The sequence below is a fragment of the Strix aluco genome, chromosome 10, assembly GCF_031877795.1.
Source record: "Strix aluco isolate bStrAlu1 chromosome 10, bStrAlu1.hap1, whole genome shotgun sequence".
NCBI lineage: Eukaryota > Metazoa > Chordata > Aves > Strigiformes > Strigidae > Strix > Strix aluco.
The window spans coordinates 29128578-29145805 of NC_133940.1; the positions used below are offsets into that span (position 1 = coordinate 29128578).

Below are 17228 nucleotides of genomic sequence, written 5' to 3' on the forward strand. Positions count from 1 at the left end.
AGTATTTGGGGCTGCTATGGAGTTAACATGGCTAAAATCACTGGAAAGTCAGCCCATCGAGTGTAGACAATAGTAAGAAAACAGACTCAGAAGAGAGGGACCGGAGTACTGAACTCTTAACTGCTTTCAGACTGTCAGTGGCTGGGAAGAAGTAGGAGTTAATATTATCTAACAGTGATGAATGGCCACTGTGAACATCCTCTACCTCAGTTTGAACCCTGCTCACCTCACAAGCCCTGCATGTGTCTCGAAGACACAAGATCAAACCCCATCAGCTAATTTGCTGCCACTCTGTGGCAAAAGGGGTAGGGAGATGGAGCATGAAACTGGCTGCAAATCAATGCAAGAAAAGGGTGTGGGACACAGCACACTTGGCTGCCTTGGTCAGGCTCCCACTTGCAGCAGCAGCAAAGAACCTCTCTGTGTGCAGTTACACCTCAAAATCTCATTGAGCAAGAAAACTGATAACCAGGATGGCTCACTTTGTCTTACTGCAGAAGGCTTTATTCTTTCTCTCTGCTGCTCCCGATGAGTAGACAATGCTGTTCTGAAGGTGCTTGGCTGGGACAGGGACCAGCCACAAAACAGACTCCTTTAGAAACCTTGCCTGGAAACCAAGCTCACAGGGAGGTGCCAAAGGGTGTGGGGGTCTAGCAGAGACCTCATGGCACAAATTTATTTATCATGCACAGCATCAGAAACAGCTTGGTCCTTAACCCACTGCGAGACAATTTGTGTTAAATACTTTATTTTTAAGTGAAAGAGGAAAGAATTTTGGAATAGGATAAGAAAACAAACCTTGGGGGTGAATGTAGCAACCTAGGAAGATAGTGCCTTCTAAGCACAAAGTGCATGATACGGCTGGTTAAGGAAATCACCCACCTAAAAACCATGTCAGGTGTCCAATACAACCCGTCCCCATGACTTTGCTCTCACCTACTCCTAGATCACCTGTGGCCTGAGCCCTGACTCCCTGCTCCTTGTCCAAGCACTGCAGAGGAGACTGAAAGCTGATCAGAGGCTACAGTTACCCTTATCACTCACTAAAGCACAACTCCCCGCAGAGCTCCGCTTGCTTGGGAAATCTGCAGCTAAGAGACTCCACAAGAGAAAGAGAAGCGTGCTCTAGAGAGGGGAAGGGACTCTTCTCATCTGCTTTGGCAAAGCTGTATTGCCAAGAACAGACCCCTTTTCCCATCACTTTTGCACCGTATGAAGCTGTGTTGGTGTTTCCCAGTGACAAGCAACTCCTCATCCTTCCACACTGGGGAGCACTGGGAACATGACAGGAGGGGGAGCTGTATCTTTCATGAATATTCAGAGGTCAGCACAAGTTAGCAGCACTGGTCAGCATGTGCAAGGGAATTTTCTGCTGGGAAAGCCTAAACTGTTTTGCAGGAACAGGTTCTTTTTACTGATATTTTCATGAAAGAAGTCAAAAGTGCTTTTTGTCATATGATTTAGTCTTAGGTAGTCCTGCGAGGAGCAGGGAGTTGGGCTCGATGATTCTTATGGATCCCTTCCAACTTGAGATACTCCATGATTCTATAATTCTATGAAAAGTAATTTTTTTACTTTCTGATCAATAAAGATGGAAGGATTTTGATGAGCTAAAAATGCTGCATTACATCTTTCTTATTTTGGATCTTACATCTGTATTAATACATTATTGTGTTTGCATGTTAAACACATATAGATGTTTTCTCTTGTTTTGCCTTTATTGCAATCAAGTGGTTTTACCGAATCAAAAGGAGACCGTTTGGTATTCTCAAAGTGATTATTTCACTCTGGACCTGCCTGGTGATCAGTGGGCTGTGTGACCCTGGTAACCGTCACTGGACATGATCCTGACCCTGCTCTGCAGATTCACTTCTTATCACTACAAATTTTCCTCATGAGCAGAAGTCTTGGATGAATCTGGCTGCCATCTCTGGGTCTGCCCTGTTCCCCTCACCTCCCTTGGTACTGTGTAGCTGGGTCCTGGCTGACAGGGACCCTGCTCTAGCGTTGGGTTTGTATTTGGCACCTGCTCCCTGACCCTTCGAGAGCCACTGGCCCGCACTGCATCCTGACAATCTGATTCTTAAGAGATATCCACTTTTTGACTTTTTATTCTGTTTCAAAATAAAAGCACATTACCATCTGCTGGGATCCCATCTGGGATGGGCATCCTCACAAAGTCTACTTTCACTGTACACGGACGACTCGTGCCTGAATCCCATGTGGGCGGTTAATGCTGTCGCAGAGAGCACCTGGTAACGCCCAGTGCTCTGGTGACTGGGAGGCTGAAGGTCTGGGTGGGGGCAGAGCTCTGATGTGAAATGCTGCCGGTGTGTCTTACTCCCTGTTGTGAATTCCAGCCTTCTCAATACTGAAACCTGCTAGAGGCTTTTCCAGTCTGCTGTCAAAGCTCATCTCCTCTCCTCTTTTTTCAGGACGAGCCTGCCATGCCCTCTGTAAGGACTGTGTGTCCGTGGCCCAGCTGTGAGAAAGGGGCTGGCACAGCAGCCAGGCCGACACAAACAACATGTGCTGGGAAGTCATCTCCTCCGTGATTTCTAGCTCCAGGACCCATCGCTGGAGGCTAAGTTTGCTGCACCAAGCGTGTGGCAGGTGAGCTTGACCGTTTCATCCTTGTGCTCACCTTCACCTGGCAGCACGGCCTCTTTTTCCGCCTTCAGCCAGCCGTGCCGGTGCAGGCGGGCCCAGAGAGCCTGGAAGCACCTGCTGAAGAATGGATTTACACCAGCAGAGCTGGCTAAACACAGAGGTAAGCACTGCAGCATTCTGAACCACCTCCTAACTTCACAGCCAGCAAAGGCAGGTGCAGGAGCACACCTAGACCTTCCTTCCACTGTCAGGGCATCTCCAACTTCTCATCTGCTTTGTGCCTGAAATACTTTCTTCCTCTGTAGACAGAAACTAGTTCATTGTAATTGCACTGGAATAGAGGGAAGTTACCTGGTATTTCAATAAAAATAAACAAGCCTTAAAATGCTGTCCTGAACAGAAGAATCATAGTGACAGACAAAACTTAATCAAAATTGCAATTAAAATACAGCCTTAATGAAATGTAAATACATAAGCGTTATTGTATACAGAAATTTAAACTTACTAAACAGAACAATCTTAGCACATCATCCTGCTATATAAACAATGAGATGTGGGTTTTTTTCACAGCTTAACAGTACTTGTTATTTCAAAATTAACCATAAGTAACAATTAAGACTATCCAGTTAAAAGACAAATATTCCTAGTTTACATCTATGTCTAAGAAAGTAAATGACATTAAAATTATATTGAGTACTGTAGCTTATGTTCTTCCTTTTGAACAGCAAAAACCAGATATTTTGGCTAATAGATCAGTGACTTTGTTACATAAAAATCAAGAACTGTTGAAATGTGTTGATCCACTGGAAGTGCCCAATGAAATGCTGATCTCACTGAGGTCAAGGAAAGGTTGCTATTGACCTCAGCAGAGCGAAAATGATTTGCTGTTGGAGGGCTCCCTTGCTGCCACCCAAGTGCCACAGCAAAGACAGTAGATTTGGATTAGATATTAAAGAGGGCAGATTTAGATCAGATGTAAGACAGAAATTCTTCCCTGTGAGGGGGGTGAGGCCCTGGCACAGGTTGCCCAGAGAAGCTGTGGCTGCTCCCTCCCTGGAAGGGTTCAAGGCCAGGCTGGACGGGGCTTTGGGCAACCTGGGCTAGTGGAAGGTGTCCCTGCCCAGGGCAGGGGGTGGGACTGGATGGGCTTTAAGGTCCCTTCCCACCCAAACCATTCTTTGATTCTATGATTCTATAATTCTATGGATTCCTGTGAGCTCGCAAAGCAGGTTATCAGTGCTGGCTCTCAGGACCACAGATACTCAGTTCAGCCTGCTGCCTTCTTTACCTCTCTGTGTGAGCGCAGGCAAATCAGATGCACTGGCTTGTTTAGGTAAAATGAGGGAACAGAACATTGTTTTAAAAAAAGCCAACCCATGTTTCCTCCTCGCTGTCAGAGCAGGAGTGTGCACAAATCTTTTTTCCCAGCGTGCAAAATGAGATTATTGTCTGTCAGGCGATGGAGGCATCACTAGCATCACGGGTTGTATGCCAGCTGAGGGAGTGTGCTGGGGCCCCAGGTTATGGAACTCAGCTATGCAGTGCATGTTCAGGCTGTAATGCAGCATCACAGCCTGTCTCCCAACAGCTAGATGAGAAACTGTGGCATGTAAAAATGTGGAATGAAGTACAACATGGGAAAGACCCATGGGATTCAACGGGTCTGATCAGTTGTGTATCAAGTAGTGCAGCCTGAGGCCTCAGCAGTGGTTTGAGATACGCTGAGGCAGCAGGTAAATGCAGTAAGAACTATCTGCACTCCCTTCCCACCAAAGGGCATAAACCATGCTGAAGGTTTATTGCCAAAGGCAAAGGGGAACAGAGGGTCTGAAGTACTAAGGTTTCCTGCTCCTTTTCAGCTTCTGTTTGAAAATAGCAATGTCGTAATAGCTTTTAAATTTCACCAGGAAAATGGGTATTGGGATGGTAATGGTTAACATGCCAAATACTGCAGCTAAGGCTGCTGTCACTTGGCCAAATGTGGTGAGAGGGATAATATCTCCATAGCCTACTGTAGTGAGTGTGATCAAAGCCCACCAGAAGCAAACAAGAATGTCAGCAAAGTGCAGCTCCCCTGTGTAGGAGGGATGGCTACCCAGCAACTCCCCATAGAAGAAGAGAGAGCCAAAGAAGAGAGTCTCAAAGGCCAAAATCATCAGCAGGATGCAAATCTCTCTGACGATAGACTTGAGGGTATACGACAGAACCCTGAGGATCAGTGGTGTTTCTATCAGCTTGGATATCTTCAGGAGTTTGAGGAGATAGACAACGCGAACAAAGCCCAACCAAAGTCCCAGGCTTGGCATTCTCTGAATCTGCCCAGCCACAAAGAGTTCAATATAAACTGGGAAGAGGGAGAGGAAGTCAACCATGTTCAGGGGATTTTGGAAGAACAACTTCTTGTTTGGGCAGAAACAAAATCGCACAGAAAACTCAAAAGTAAACCAGAGGACACACAAAAGCTCCAGATGAAGCAAGTAGGCAGCCTGGTGGTAATAGTGGTCATGGTCGTTGTGGGAGAGCTCAGAATAGCCACTGGAGGTGAAGTTAGCAGTAAAGAACTCAAATTGCGCCTTGGTCTCCTCACAGAATATGATGACAATTCCAATGATGAACAGCAGAGAAACAAGAGCCAAGCACTGCAGAGGGAGGAAAGGGCACACATGCAGTGAGTTCAACAAACAAGTATTGCATAAGCTCCCTGCCCCACCCCATCCCCAGGATCCCCTCCACAGGCACCGTACAATCCCAGACTAATTTTTCTCAGATTACCATTGCTTTGCTCACATGGAGTGCATTTTTTTCTTCCGGATTTGAAAATTAATAGAGAAGACTGGAGTCAAAGAAAAAACACCTGAACTCCTATATCGGAGTTTGCAGGGAAGGGGAAATGTCGGACAGCTGGAGTAACGCAGCCAGATTCACACTGAGGGCCTCTTCAGCACTGAATGTTGGCTCCAGAAGTACCAGCAGCACAGAAAACATCCTCTGCAGTCTCTGACTTGCGTTTGTTGCTCTGCATGCCTGACATTTTAAAGAGGCACAGGGCATGCATTTTGTACAGAGAAGAGGGGCAAGAGGAGGAGAGAAGAAGGAGGTGTCTCTTAATGAGAAGAGAGAATTTTATTTTCATTTTTACTCTGGGACTCAAACCATACTTATCAAAGCTATGAACCCATTAACATTTTTCATGGACTCATTCCGGTAATCCCAAAGGCTATGTCCATCTCTGCATATAGTATTACCTTAGCACTGAAAGAGGAAAAGGGTTTTTCAAATATAGACCAAATCTTTGGCTGCCACCTGGTTCGCCAGCTGAAATCCCTTCTTTCTGTCTGGACTATGAGGCACTGGTCATCGGTCTGTTCATTTTCATCCCAAATGTTAAACTCCTCTGGCTGCACCTCTTTGTTATTCAGCTTCAGCCAGCAGCAGGATGATAGCTGTGTCTCATTTATTTCCCAGAAAGCCAACTCTTCTTCTAAGACTGACCTACAGGTATCAGTGGGGCAGTGGAAATGTTTGGTCCTATAATAGTTCAACACATAGCTGAAGATCTCAGCACTCCTATCAAAAAAGAACTCCTTGGTGGTGGGATCATAGTCATAGATGCTTGGGGCGTGGGGCTCTGTTAGGCTGCACAGCTTGGTCCCTGGGAAGGTCCGGAGGGTGCTGCTGTATGTCTCATATCTGACTCCCCCAATATTCAGGATGATTTTTTCCTTGGAGCCTTCCATCTGTGAGGGAGGAGGGAGGTGCAAGTCCTCACAGGCTCTTGTTTATCTTCAGTCAAAAAGAGAAGAACACAAATTAAAAGAAGTAAAGCAAAGCAAGTTTTGTAACAGGAGAGTTTTCCAGGGTACCTCATTCCAGTGCTTTTAAAGCACATTTTGTACCGAAACCTGCATCTCCTATAGGGAGGAAGGCACTTCTGCCATTCCCCATCATGTTCAGTGCCTATTCCTAGACTCTACTCCATGGCCATATTATCTGAGCACTTTTCAGGAGATGCATCAAACAAAATGACAAACATCTGGTTTGTGTTGCTCTCTCTCAGTTTCTCCCCATGGGGACAGAGCACACAGTCCAGAGTCTGTTTCACCACATTTGTTCATACACTGTTGATAATAGATGATAGATGTGCCAAAGAGTTAAAACAGTTATCAACAGCTTCTTCTCCAAACAAGTCTTTAACCATAACCTCCCATGTTGAGCCTGGCATAACAAGTTTCACAAGAGACCCTGCTGCCTGGTGGGAACATTTAGGTTGTCTGAGTCATGCTTTTTCCTTGAGTCTCCCTGTACAGAGTCCCACTGAGGCAAATCACCTTTCCCTCTGCAGGAAGCTGCTCCTTACCTGGGATCTCTATGCAGGATTCCTGGACTAGACAGAAATGCAGAACACCATACTGCCTCCTCCTTCAGGGCTGGCTGACATCTCAGAATAGCACCAGAACCTGCTGCCAAGGCCTCTGGCACTGGAAAGCATGTTCAGTTGCTTATTTTCTGTAATACATCCCCTGTTTTGCTCTTCGAAGTCCAACATACCTGGGAGAAACTCAAGCCCAGCTTTATGAACATTATTCTAAGGGAGGGAAACCAAGGATCTCTATAGCCTCAGGAGCACGTAGAAGAGGTGCAGAATATGGGCAGGGTGTTCTTGAGGAAGTGACTAGGGCTGTCTTTCAACCACACATATCCACTTCTGACTGTCTGTACCCCTCCACCTCCCTCCTCCGTTCCTACACATTTCTATCCAACCCTCTTATGGCCTGCAGTTCTAGTTCTGGCCCTTCTCTACTTGTAGCAGAGCAAGCCTGTCTATCTTTCCCACTCGGAGTGTCACCCAGAGATGGCTGCTCAGTGTGCTGAGACCACGCACACAGAAATTCCAGTTGTCCCTCCTCCCTGTTTTGCAGAAAGTGCTGAGTATGGGAGTCACGGGTCACTTCTGCAACAAACCTTTCCATCCAGGATCAGCAGGGAAACAAGCCCTCACCAGGGGGGCTCCCAGAAGTAAAGAACTACATACAGCACTTCATTCAGCTTTACCAGAAAAGGCTGGAAGCTGCAGCTTGGTCACAGCTCATGGCATGAGAGAATTACTGCCCATCTGCTGTCCTTGCCAATCCCAACACATGTGAGGCTTGATGCAACTTCACCCTGAAACTTCCACTAACTTCAGTGAGAGCAGGGTTGAGCATAAGGACTAAAAGCGTGCAGGCTTGCTGCACAGGAATCTACACAGCGTGATTCTAAGCAGGTTAGATTAATTCAGCACTCCGCAAATCTGGAGTTGCATTATTGGCCCCTGTTGCCTAGCTCTCTAAAAAGCACAGTGATTGTTGAGATCCCAGCTAAACTTGCCTTTATCTGCTCAGAACACCAGATACCCCTTGCTCAAACATAACAATCCCCACGTGCAAAATGAGCTGAGAAGTGCCATTTCATATTCTTACCTTGGTGCTATTGCAGCAACTCTGCAACCAGAAGAAAGGAGAAGAGACTGGGAAGAACAGAGACAAATTCAGGGAAAACAGGATGTTCGATGGCTAGTCTCCAAAGCTCAAGTCTCATAGATGCCAGAAAACAAAACCAGCCAATAGCACTGAAAAGATGCAGAGGCCCCTCTCCCTCATTCCCTGCCCTATCAGCAGCTGCTCTCCCCACTCCAGGGAGTAACACTCAAACCAGAAGGCAACAACTGCCCGGCCAGATAGGCTCTGGCTACTCTGCCTCCCGCTGTTCCACACTCTCAAAGGGCCGTTGGGAAATACGTGGAGCTCAATCGTCTTAGGACCAACTAGAGGTTAAACTGTCAAGCCAGTTCTTTCTTGGCTGTGCCTTATTTGAGTTAAAAAATAATATAGAAAACAACAGGAGCAAACCAACCAACCAACCAACCAACCACCTGACCTCCCATCTTCTTGTCACACTCTCTCCTTTTATGGTTTAAAGGGCTTTTTCTTCATTTCTGGAGGACTCAAAGCTTACTCTTTTGCACCCACTGATTTTCAATGCATTTTTTGTCATTATTATGTGATTACTCCAGGAAGAAGGTTGGCACACAGTTGTTAATCCCAGTGAAGAAAGGCATGCTGCATGTGAAATTTCCTTTCAGCTGACATTCCAAGGCCGTTTCTAGGTATCACCTCTGCTTACTTCGAACTCTCTGGGAAGTAGGGAAATGAATTTCCTTGTTCGCAGCAAGAGCAAGGCTGTTCAGGAAGGCTCTGGGGGCTTCCTTTTCAGTTATACAAATGGAAAGCAGATTCATGGCTTTTTAGAGGAAGTATTATCACGGTTTGGATTTTTCTTTTTAATCTACCACCTGTATTACTCTGACACACTGAAATCTCTTTTCTTTTAAAAAACAGGTTTTCCATGTAGGCCTTTCACCTAGAGAGCAGTCTGGTTCTTTGCTCCTCATTGGCCCTTCACCTGCAGGTGCAAGGAACCTCACTCACCCCAACCATCCAGATTCCCAAAGTACTGCAGGGACTCCACAGACAATCCCGGCCTCTTCTCTCAGCCAACACCACCGCAAGGCTGCAGAAACTAGAATGGCAAATTGCTGCCAATCTTGTGGGGGATATTCTGGGCAACAAGCCCTCTTTGCCCATTACCTCGCAATTCTGTACTGAGCAGCCTCCCAACTGGGCATCACAAGCAGAGGAGCAGCACAAGCACAATTCCCCTTAGATCCCGATTCTGAAAGCAGGTGAAGCATGTGAAATCTACCCCGGTTCAGTCCTTACTCCATCTCTGTAAGAGACCAAACTCGTCACATCTTTCTCCCTCCCCACAGACAGGAAGAATGAAAAACACTCCTTTAATTTGATTTCTGATATGTCTGAGGCTCTGGAAGCAGGAGTTCTGATCAGGTTTGATGTATCCTATCTGTTCCACAGCACTGCAGTATTTGCCTTTTACCACCTTTGCACTGCGGTTGATTTCTGAAACCCAGAAATAATCTGGCAAGCAAAGTAACACATGGTGTTCCTATGCTCTGAATAAGACCCTTTGATTGCAGTAAACAGCTTGTCCTTTCAGAACATTTTTTAAGCAGATGAAAAGTGCAACTCCATTTCCAGAGAACAGGGCCCTGTTCCAAGCTTTCTCCCTGCCTCGTATCTTCTGAGAATTCACTTTCACTGCATGAGGCACTGCAGAAGTTTGGCAACGAATGTCAAATCTGTTCCCTCAACCTTACACTTCTTTTGAGTGAAATCGTTTCAATCTGGTCTTACGTTTATTAACACCAAAGAACAAGGTAGACTTTTTGGTGGGGAGGCAGGCGGAGATTGAATCTGTAAATGAATGAAAGCAATTTTCAAAGATGGCATTTTAACAGAACTCATTCAGCATTTCTTTCCCATAGTCTTTGGTATGTAATAAATATTCTGTTCAGGGCAGAAGTTCTGTGATTTTTTCCTGTTCAGTCATATTCAGATGCACACGGTCTCAACTATGCACTCGGGCATCCTCATGTTAGTCTGAATTGGGGGGGGGGGGGCTTTGTTAACTGCATTTGTGACAGGATATAAGTGGAGCTTTAGCTTTCCAGAATAGGCATTTCTTCAGAGAACGTTCATAAAGAGCTGATGAGGATGATCAACAGTTTTGCAAACAAAACCTTGCATCAGAATATTGAACAAAAAAGCTTAAGCTACCTTAAAGTTCTGACAGCCTTGGGGAAAGGCTCTTTAGGTGCTGGAGATAGCACCAGAACCTACAGCTTAGCTTTTCTCCCAGTAAAACCAGTGCGAGCAGCTCCTGTGGACTTTCACCTCCAGTGCTTTCTCCCCATCCCACATTTCAGTTCTACCCCGCCTCTGACCTCTAGCACAAGTGCGTTCCTGGGGTTATGCGAACAGATCAGTGAAAAGAGACGTTAAAAAAACCCTCCAGAAATTATTTATAGTCTGGATTATTTATTGTTTCAGCCTACTGCAAAAACCTGTAAAATGCTGCCACCAGAAAGCGCGGTTGAGCCTCCTGCAAGCGCTCCCTCACGCCGCACCCCCCTCAGCCCCCCCGCTGCCGACGGGGAGACCGCGCCTCTTCGGCACCGGCCTCAAACCGCGCCACCGCGGCCGGCCGCGGGCCCTGCGGCGAACCACTGGAGGAGACCCCGCTGCGCCCGCGACACTGGCCCTACTCCCCCGGGCAGGCCGGGAGCCCCCGCAGCCCCGCCAACGGCCCCAGCAGCGGCTCCGCCTCGGGGCGGGGAGCGGCAGCGGCCGCTGGGCGCATGTGCGGGGCGTGCGCGGGGGGGCGGTGCAGGCGCAGCGCGGGGGCGGCGCAGGCGCAGCGCGTCGCGCCATGGCGGGCCGTGCGGGGCCGGGCTGGCGGCGCGGGCGGCGGTGCCCGTCGCCCTCTGGCAGGCGGCTGAAGCCGCTGCGGACCGTGGTGGCGTGGCGGGGCAGGGCGGAGTGGGACCAGGTGATGGTGGGGCTGTACTGCGGGGACAGCCGGCTGCAGCAGGAGGCGCTGGACCGCGTCTCGGCCTGGAAGAGTCGGTACGGGCCGCGCGCCGCGCGCGGGGAGCGCGCTGCGGCCTGGGGGGCGGTGCCGCTGTCCAGGCCGCTTCCTCTGGCCCCGAGGCGGCCCTGCCGGCCCCTCCGGCCGCAGCCCCGCGGTGCCGGGGTTGTGCGGGCGGGTCGCCGGTGCTGCCGGGTAGGCGGCTCCGCCTTGCAGGGCGCCTCCTTCGTGCCGTAGGCCTCGGGCATGTAGCTCCCGCCAGAGGCAGGCTGGCCCCGTGGGCCCCGGGGTGGGTAGAAGCCCTGCATGGTTTCTCGAGGCAGATGCCGCAGTGAGCGTATCCAGGGCCCCTAGGCCACCTTCCTCTCTTTGTGTTGCGGCACCCATAGACGCGACCAGGGTAGGTAATGGCATCTTGTGCGTGTGCCCGGCATACCCGTAAATGCTTATCTAACATACGTGTGGGAGCAGCCATGGGATCGCTCTGTCCTAAATAAAAGCCTCTGCAAAGAGCCTTTGGTGCTGTCTTTCTGCATACCGTTTCTCAGGCTGTTGTGTACCACAGAGCACAAGAAGTAGCTGGAAAGCCACGGTTTTTGCAGAGGGAGTGTATTCCTGTGAGACTGCTCACCTGTTTTTCCTTTAGGTATGGTCCCAAAATGCCTCTTGCGGTGGACTGCACCGCTGAACTGATTCGTTGCAAGGTCCTGGATTCCTCTGGCAGACTGAAGTCGCATGAGCTCATCCTCTCTTATGGGCTGGCTCTAGTAAGGTGGGGCTCTGAAGGCCATTGTGCTGTGGGAGGGGGACCTGGACCGGTGGCATTATTCAGCCATCCAATTTCACTTTGCGTCTCTGGAACCGTCGTGTTACACAGCATGTGCAGGATTTCTTGCTGGGGTTCCAAGTTTCTCTGCAGCTCTCGATGGTCATTTATCTTTTCTGTAACCTGCACGCAGGTTTGTCAACTTGATCACAGAAAGGAAACAGAAAATGGTCAGCATTCCTCTGAGACAATTAGCCAAAGAGGTAAATATTTGATAAGAGTTACTCCATAACTTGCGTGTATACAGAGAGCACATGCATTGTCTGTTAACAACACTGGGTGGAGGGAGTTGTGGGGCGTCATTCTTTTGTAACCAAAATAATGGGTACAGATGCCAGTGCTTTTCAACCGCAAACTTTTAAAGAGACTTGGTGTAACTAGATCTACAACTTGGTTCTTTAAAGTCAGATTAGGAGTAAAAGGCTGGTGATCATTAAAGCATTCTGAATCATGTGTGATCAAAAGTCTTAATTTACATGTAAATAGTCTCACTTGACATATGCACCACACATTTTTGTTTCTTAGCTACTGAGATATGGAAAAAGAACTAAATCTATGGTTTATAAATTCTAGTCTTTGACAAGCAAGGTTATACATAAAAAGTACTTAATCACATTTGTAAGTGTTTTCATCTGATTCTCTCGCTTGAGGTGAGCTTGTCCACTTCTGTGTGGAGAAGGGAAGGTTCAAGGTGGAATTGTAGCAGCAGGACCAACTTGAGTCCTTCTGTTGCCAGCTGCACTGAGCATCGTATCTGGGTCTGAACAGCAAGTTTTGAAAGTGAAGAACAGACAGTTTATAAGACTTTCCTGTATATGTAGCCTTGTCTGGGGCTTCTGTGTGAGAATAATTAATGTGTTTGGTTTTTTTTTCCTGGGTTTTAAGAAAGGTGCTGCTTCTCACCTTTTAAAACTGATCAAGCTTAAAATTAGAGGTTTTGCATAGTTAAAGTTAGTTGTCCTTAGGAAAGTTGCAAAACATTGTGTGCAACTTAGAGTGTTTATGATTTGAGTATTATATACGATGTGTTTTGTATCTTTGACATACAAACTGTCATCCAGAGTGTTTCATCAGCTTAAATATAATTTAACTGATTCTCAGTATCTCATTAAATTATACATAGCATCTCTGTCTAAAAAGGCATCTGTTGTTGCAAGTAACATTGAAGATCTTAAACGGTAAAGTCCCAGGTTTGTATGGATCCTGGGCCACAGGAGGAGTGGATCAGAGAGGAGGGGATTTCAGCCTGCCCTTGGAGTGAGGAGCGGGGGGACTGCGGGTCAGGAGTGGCATCAAGAGGCCGTTCCCACCCAGGTGGAGGTTCTGTACAGCCTGGCGGGGCTGCCTGCGTCTGTGGGGAGATGCGGTGGGAGCTGCGGGGTGACGCCGCGGCTGTTCTTCCAGGTGGACATCCCCGTCTGGGTCGTGGATCTGCGCCACGAGCTGACCCACGGGAAGCTGCCGCGCCTCGCCCTGTGCCGCAAGGGTGAGTGCTGGGGCAGGCGGCTCGATGTGGGGGGGGCCCGGCCCCTGGTGTGCTCGGGGTGGCAGTGCCAGTGCTGTGGGCCCTGTGGGAGCACCCCGCCTCCGTTCTGGGGTGCTTCAGGGCAGGCAGCAGGCTTGTCCTGGCAGGGAGAGCTGCGGTGTGAGACACCGGGAGGGTTTGCTGCTGCCCTGGGGGGGGTGGTTGAACTGTGTCCACTGGCTCTGGGCTCTTGGCGCATCACAGGGCAGGTGTTCAGAGTCTTTCTCCTTCCTCTGAAAAAAATACTGGAAACAGTAGTTCAGCCCTCTTGCTTCTTTACAGCACTGGAAGTTCATCTCAGGGAAAGAGGTAAATGCTTTTCTTGATTGTTCAGAGATACCTGAGACTCTTAAAAAATCCCATTTAGGGAGAAATGCAGTAGGTGCTGCAAGCCTGAATGAATGACCAGCTCATGGTGTTTGAAGGGACTCCTGAGAATTTGGGGTTAAGCACTGAGAAGCCAGTTAAACAACCTTCAGCAGGGTCCTTAGATCAAGTTGGGTAGTGAAATAGTGGTGGGAGAAAAAAGTTTTTTTTTTCCATTCTATCTAATGTATGCCTAGTGTAGTCTCTGCAGAAAAAAATAATGTTATAGACACTATGTTGATCATGGTGATGCTAAAGAATTAACTCATTTTCTCATCGGAACACCACTGCTGGGACTTAGTTTCTGCTTAAATTTGGCCTAGTTTGAGCAAGGAATGGTGCTATAGCAGTATCCGATCTTTTTTGTTGCCAGAGACACAATGGGTGGTGGGTGTTACCAGGCCTGCGATACTGGGTTATGGGGTGTTTTGTTGTGTTTTTTTGTTGTGGGTTTTTTTTAAAAACTCATTCATCTTTTCATTAATGGAGTTGTATGTGATTTCAGGGTTCATAACTTGTTAACAGCATTTCTGTTCATAATGCAAGTTAGCAATGTGCCATCTATGTATTTTTTTTCAATAATAAAGAAAACCTCACTGAGAAGAGAATGTTTTGTGTTCTCCTTTAGGCTGTGATGTTGTGCTGGACTGGCTGCGAAAGACATATTGGAGCCGTCAGCTGGGCAATAACCTGTGTGAAGAAAGTGAGGATGAGGAAGAGGAGCAGGAAGGGGTGGAAGCAGATGTGGAGTTGGACAATGATGCATGGGAGATTCAAACCCCACAGCATGAAGCCTGTCAGAAACACAAGGAGTTCCATGGTGGGTGTCCCTAGAACAATGGCAGATACAAGGGTTAGATATGTCCCATGCTAGAGGAAGCAGTGTCATCTTCTAGCCCTGACGATGCATAAAGATACATCTTCAGCTCACGTTTTGGGATTCCTCTTTGGGCCTTGGTGGATTCTTGAGGTGACTGACTTTTTTGGTATTAGCTCACTGAATTTGTAGCATAAAATCTTTTACTTCTGTTGACTATGCAGAATGCTAATCAGCAGCAACAGTTATACTAGGATGATTTGGGACCAAGCGTTGTAAAAATTAATTGTAGTGTCTTGGCAGTCACAGCTTTGGTATTGAGGCCACTACTGACAAAGAAGGCTGTGGTCCTTTTACAGCCCTCAGAACTCTGTAGATTCATAACTTGAGCAAGAGCAGGATAAAGGCAGTTTAGCCAGTTTCAAAATACTTCGCATGTAGACAGAAAAACCACTAGCTGCCAATAGTATTAAAAAAAAAAAAAAAGTCACAGCTAACTCAACCTGTGATAATCTAAGATACAAAGTGCAAAACAATGGGAGAACTTTGGTAAACTGTTCCAGTGATTGCCTTTCCATCACCAGAATTCTTTGAACCCAAAATAAGGAGCTTTTCTCTCCTTAAAAGTGGATTTTTAGTTTGAATGACTTACTGGAGGAAGTGGGAGTTCAGAGTACATGGCTGGTCTGTGAGTTTGAAGCATGTGAGGTATCAAACAGTACCTCAAACAGTAAAACCAATTAGTCACTATCCCCACACTATGGGGAGTAACTCACCCAGTGATTACAGTAGCCCAATCCAAGGCCCAGAGTGTGTGCAGAAATGCTGAAGTGACCCTTACTGCTCCCTGGAAGGTCACACGAAGTGGCTGTAATGATCTTTCTGGCTTTAGGATCTATGGATTTGTTGCAAGTCTTTTCTAGATTCCTTTATAACAGACTCGTACATAGATAGAGTAGCTGTGATCCAGAAAATGTTAGCTAATTTGTTGTGCGCTTTGAGTTTAATACAGATTTTATTAGAACGATCCAAACCTCAAGGCAGTACTAAACTTTGGAACTCAGCAGCACTTACCGCTTCTCACGTCAGAGTATATGTCTGGGCTTCTGTCTGGACTTCATGTTGGATGAGATCCAAGCATGTGCCATTCCTTCCCCTCCCTGGCTACCCTTAAAAAAAAAGAACATCCCACCCCAGGTTGCTGAAAGAGAGAACCACAGAATGATGCAGTAGATTCTGTGATTTATATGTCCAGAGTAATGGAATGGCAGTGGTGTCTCAGTCCTACGATTCAAGTGCATCTGAAGTTGTATCTAGCTGGTGCTGGGTCATAGGCACCTGATAGCACATGGCAGTGACACCTGAATGAAGTGCTTTGAAAGATGGTGCTATTTCAGGTACAGTAAGAGTGGTCCGCCGATAGAGAGAGGACATTTCATGTAGATGGTAAATTAAAGTTGAATAAAGTCCAGTAAGGATATGGTTGGTTTGTGAATAGCCACAGTGCTGTCACAATAGATTTAAAATGCAAGTGTGAGGAATACAAATATGGATCAGAACATGAACTGCCTATGGGAACAATTTCTTCCTAATCTGATCTATTTAGGGTTTGGGTTTTTTTGGAGCTGTCTGGATTTATCCAACTTCCCTGTCCTTGGCCACTGTTAGTGATAAAATACTGAACTCCTGGTTCAGTCCCACTTGATAAAATTTATGTTGCTGGAAAAGTCTGGGAGCTGTAGGAGTCTTCAGAGTTGTCTGATTCCATTGTCTGAATCAGAATTTATGACTTCATTTGACTGATGTCTTCCTTGAATGTATATTCACCAGAACTAAGGAGCTTGCCCAGATACAAAATTCCCTTATACAGTTGATCCATTCCCTGTTTAAACTATATGTTTGTGTTTATTTCTAGAAAAAGTCAGAGATGTGTTGATATCCTACAAGAATGAGCAGTTTCGGGTAAGTGCAGTCTGACCACCAGCACTTTTGGTGGTTCTTGTTTCCTGCTTGGGGCAATGAGTCTTCTCTTCATTCTCACCCAAACTGAAGAACTGGTGCTCTTGGCCAGGCCTCATTTGAAATACTTGAGTGTTAGCACGACCCAAGTGCTGTTCCAGGAGCTTATTTCACACAACTGCAGGGATCCCTTTTTTCTCCCTGTAGCATCCTCCCACAGTTAGAATCCTCCCAGAAGCGTCAGTGATGCAGCAGTGATGCATGTGCTGGTGCTGCTGGGCTGGCAGCACGCAGCATCCGCAGCGGTGCCGGTGCTTTCCCGGTTGTGTGCTCCTGACTGAGCAGAGCTGCCACTGCTGCGTGTGTGGAGAGGGGCTTGGTTAGTGCCGCCTTCAGATCCCTCTCCTAGGGTCGTCATACCTGGCTTGCCAAGTAAAGCTTCACAGCGGAGAACGAGCAATTGGAGCTGTGATGGTTTCTAAGGTGAATACTTTGTTCATGTTTATGAATGAGACACGTACTTGCTGGAGATCCCAAGCTTTCCTTGTCCAGGTGGATAGTGCTCAGCTTGATTTCGTTCATCCTAGTGTCTCTGGAAATTGGGGCCCGTCCTTCAGAAGTCATTAGCCCATGTTTTCTAT

At 47.2% G+C, this 17228-nt stretch overlaps 2 protein-coding genes across 5 annotated transcripts in view; one reads left to right on the forward strand and one right to left on the reverse strand.

Annotated features, from left to right (window-relative positions):
• Positions 1–3021: 3021 nt before the first annotated feature.
• LOC141927674 (voltage-gated potassium channel KCNC1-like) lies at positions 3022–8293 on the reverse strand. 2 transcript variants are annotated; one of them, XM_074834926.1, is made up of 4 exons: positions 8070–8086; positions 6968–7088; positions 5856–6393; positions 3022–5249 (listed from the first exon to the last, which is right to left on the reverse strand). In XM_074834926.1, exons 3-4 carry the CDS (start codon positions 6345–6347, stop codon positions 4446–4448), a joined length of 1296 nt encoding a protein of 431 aa, XP_074691027.1. In that variant the 5' UTR covers positions 6348–6393; positions 6968–7088; positions 8070–8086; the 3' UTR covers positions 3022–4445. The 2 variants fall into 2 exon arrangements, with proteins under 2 accessions (XP_074691027.1, XP_074691028.1); XM_074834927.1 differs by lacking the exon at positions 6968–7088 and having other exon boundaries at positions 8070–8293.
• A 2642-nt stretch (positions 8294–10935) lies between these two features.
• The window catches only part of LAS1L (LAS1 like ribosome biogenesis factor), a 53343-nt gene continuing 47050 nt past the window's right edge, over positions 10936–17228 (forward strand). For 2 of the 3 annotated variants that reach the window (XR_012624554.1, XM_074834929.1), the window contains exons 1-6: positions 10936–11132; positions 11741–11866; positions 12054–12123; positions 13325–13406; positions 14440–14631; positions 16544–16590. Coding sequence is in view for 2 of the 3 variants with exons in the window: in XM_074834929.1 (XP_074691030.1) it covers positions 10936–11132; positions 11741–11866; positions 12054–12123; positions 13325–13406; positions 14440–14631; positions 16544–16590 (714 nt within the window). In the remaining variant the exon portion in view is untranslated. Of the gene's footprint in view, positions 11133–11237; positions 11495–11740; positions 11867–12053; positions 12124–13234; positions 13407–14439; positions 14632–16543; positions 16591–17228 lie in introns of those variants that run through there. The other variant, XM_074834930.1, reaches the window with a different exon arrangement.